The sequence below is a fragment of the Epinephelus moara genome, chromosome 23, assembly GCF_006386435.1.
Source record: "Epinephelus moara isolate mb chromosome 23, YSFRI_EMoa_1.0, whole genome shotgun sequence".
Lineage (NCBI taxonomy): Eukaryota > Metazoa > Chordata > Actinopteri > Perciformes > Serranidae > Epinephelus > Epinephelus moara.
This window is the reverse complement of record NC_065528.1, coordinates 21207156-21210757: the sequence shown is the minus strand read 5'-3', so window position 1 is coordinate 21210757 and position 3602 is coordinate 21207156. Positions and strand designations below refer to the sequence as shown.

Below are 3602 nucleotides of genomic sequence, written 5' to 3'. Positions count from 1 at the left end.
CTCTATAGATTGAGGCTTTTCACATTTAGGCGGTGGGCCGAAGCCGCGATTCCTTGTATTTAAACGATCCCTATCGGGGGAGGACCCAGATTTTTGTTGACAACTTCTTAAGTTTTCAATAAATCAAAAGAAAATTGTTGCCACCGGTACTTCTTGCGCATTTTTGTAGATCGGTCACTTTATCACGTTACCTTTTTTCCAGCAAACAGAGCAGACAGCTACGTTCGGGGTAATTGTAATTTCACAAGTCCGCTCGCGCACAGTCTGAGGAGTTTACTGACGGCGACCGCTGCAAACTCACGGGTGAGTTACATCCAGTTAAATCTCTTTCAAGAAGCTAGAAATATTAAATCACCTCATTATGTGCATCAGTTCTTTCTCAGGGGTAGTTTTTGCAAGTTGCACAAGTGTCCCGAGTCTTTGCTTTGAAGTCATGTGCAGTTAAAGGCGTTTGGGAGTCTGATGGTTTTGTCAGAGCCTCCATTTGGCATCGACTTAACCAGAGGAGGAGACTTTTATGTGGGAGCTATTATAATTATGAAAACAATCAATTATACTGTAAAGGTGTCTGTTAGAGATCATAACAGACATGGACTGTGTTTAACTTGAGTTTATGATGTGTGCACATAACAGACTGAGAGACCATGACTGAGGAAACAGCCAGAGGGGATCCTGCTGGAGGCTCGGGGCCAGATACAGGGGTGACTGAGGAAGGGGATCAGCCAAGGGGAAAATGGGCCAACAAAAGGGAGTCCTTGCTCGCCATGACTGGACTCATCATTGGCCTTGGGAATTTTTGGCGTTTCCCCTATCTGTGCTACAGGAACGGGGGAGGTGAGGGACCCAGATGGGATGTATGGAGGATTTTTGCTGGCTGTGATATAGAAGACATGGCTTATAAGGTTAAAATATGTGTGCATATGTGCATTTGCACGCCTGAACACATGTTTGCATGTGCATGTTCAACAAAAACAGGGATGGAAAACAATCAGATCATGAGAGTTTGATCATGTGAGAGGCGGAGAGGTTACAGCAAAAGTCATATGTCACTAATTTTAGCTTAATTCCCATCTCCAAAACTGTTGTTTTGCTCTATTTTTTCACCACTGGTCATGATCCTGTCTCACAGTTAGGGCTTGTGTCCACATAGTGTCCAGAAAAATGTGTAATCCCACTATAAGCTGTTTAATCATTTCCTTCATTCCACTTAGCTAGTTACATAATCAGCCTTTAAAGCTGGGGTAGGCGGTTTTATTTTGGCATCATTAACCTCTCTATCTTCGCCAGGACGCTGACGTCCTCGCTCCCCCCCTCCTCTGTTAAATGGTATCTCCCAGGCGCACTACATCATCCAACCATGTGATGTTTGGTATTGCCGGACTGAGGAAGCTCTCGACTTTTCAAAAATAACATCGTTTTTCTTTTATTTATTATGTATTTCGAACCAGAGCAGCCTAAACACTCAAAGTCAAAAATCGCGATGAGTGGTGACAAGTCATGTCATGCCATTTTTCGACGGGAAAAGTTAAAGGATTACTCGAGACCTGTTTTATAAAAGGTAAGAGTCTCACTCCTGCCATTATTTTTGCCTGAGATATACTGCCTAGCAAGTGGGGTCATATGGCTTTATTTTGTGATATTTTATGATGTTTCTGCGTCATCAGCAACATCAGCTATCACAATCACACCTGATTTCAATAAGGTACAATGTTTGAAGCTGGCTGAGTGTTGTTTGATCACTGATAGTACTGTTTTGAAGCTGAGTGACTGACTTGTCATTTGGAGCTCCGCCTGGATCTTTTCATGGAAAAAACACTGTAGAATGGTCATACTTTGAGCAATCTTCTTCAAATTTGAAACAAATGTTCATTCATAGTGTGCCTACAGCCCCACAGTGTCATTTACCTTCTCAGATGAAGCCACAGACAGTTATTCATCCTGAAACACATTTTTTATTTTATTTTAGGCAAAATCTTCAATTTTCTACTAACTTCAGAGGCTCATTACTCTGTCTCTGTATCACCTAGAGGGTTTCTGACACTTTCACAAGAAACTTAAGAGAGTTTTCTTTCTGGCAGGACCTCAAGCTACGGTCATTTTAATTTGGGTATGTCATTTTGGGTGTTTTTGCTACAAAATGGGGGTGGAGTACAAGAGGTTAGACAAAAATCCCACAATTAACGTTGAGTATATTGCCACTCAAGTGGATTTAAAAAACTAGACTTCTGCACCTCCTGTTGTCTCCTTTCAGGCTTTATAAAATGGCATTGACAGGAGACTTTGGCCAATCACAGACCATTTCAGAGGGGTGTTCCTATTGGCTGTTGTATAAATGCAGATGCACGGACATGTCCCTTCAGTGGCAGAGAATCCTGCAGCGAAAGTTGTTTTTCCAGCATTGGCTTCACCTCAAAACAACCCAATAATGGAGGACAGACATATAAAAAAGAGAGTCTAAAACAGAGTCTGACAATAAACTAAATAAAACACATGCCAAGCAATTCAGAGATGGAGAGAAATTGTTGCTAATAGTTGAGCTACAGAACACCTTACAGGGAGGAGAGTGGGCAGCAGGTCTGGAGATGGACCCCCGCTTAGCGCAAGCTGAGTCCAACCGGCACAAACCCCAGCTCCAGGTGGACAACAACCCTGACTCCCCTGCTGCATCGGCAAACTTTCTGTTGCTGCTGTTACGCAAACACCTGGTGCTGAGGGGTTTGTGCTTGATGAATTTGAGCTGCTCCAGCCTTGGTCAAGCTGTGTACACCTCTACAGTGAAATAAGATCAAATAAATCAATGTATGGGAAACACTGTGTTACTGTATGAAGCACGTGCACATGCCTGTGGTCATCTGGTGGGAGGGGCTTAGGAGGACAGAGAGGGTGGAGCTCAGGCTTTAAATTCCTGATTTCTGCCTACCCCAGCTTTAATATGTGGCATCCGTGGCTTAATATGTGTTTATCTGTCAGCGTGCTTATTCTAGAAACCACTGCTTTATATCACAATGAAGTGACTCTTCTTCTTCACTGGTGTCTGTATTTACAGTTGCCTTCTTCATCCCTTACTTCCTGTGCCTCTTGTTTTGTGGCATCCCTGTGCTCTTCCTGGAGATGGCATTGGGCCAGTACACCAGCGAGGGTGGAGTGACCGTCTGGAAGAAGATATGTCCCATGTTCCAGGGTAAAAACAAGGCTCGGGCTGATTTTTGTAATAACTCAAGTTGACGTGCAGGAAATATGTATTGTTCATTGTGTTTTCTTCAGTGTGTCTTGATTTGTTAACGTTTCTAACCAGATTACCCAAAACAAAATGACCACATTAGCCTTTTTTATATATATTCTAGAAATGTTAAGGTGTTTTATTTCTGATAAAACATGCCCCCTTAATATTAGGGATGCACCGAATATTTGATAACCGAATATATTCGGCCGAATATTGCAAAAAAACACACATTCGGTATTCGGTGGAATAAGTTAAAAGCAAGGCCGAATAATAGTGGCGTGTTTTGATAACGCAATCAAACAGCGTGCCGTGACGGGCGGAGTAAAATGTCGGCAGTGTGGCGATCCGTCCCTCACTGCACTCGCATTTGCGACTAAAA

General features: G+C 42.9%; 1 protein-coding gene across 3 annotated transcripts in view; it reads left to right on the top strand.

The window, feature by feature from the left end:
- LOC126384645 (sodium- and chloride-dependent betaine transporter-like) overlaps window positions 1–3602 on the top strand; it is a 65155-nt gene continuing 61553 nt past the window's right edge. For 2 of the 3 annotated variants that reach the window (XM_050035784.1, XM_050035783.1), the window contains exons 1-3: window positions 1–303; window positions 634–834; window positions 3047–3181. In XM_050035784.1, coding sequence (XP_049891741.1) covers window positions 645–834; window positions 3047–3181 — 325 coding nt within the window. In that variant the 5' untranslated portion in view covers window positions 1–303; window positions 634–644. The remainder of the gene's footprint in view (window positions 304–633; window positions 835–3046; window positions 3182–3602) is intronic. The other variant, XM_050035782.1, reaches the window with a different exon arrangement.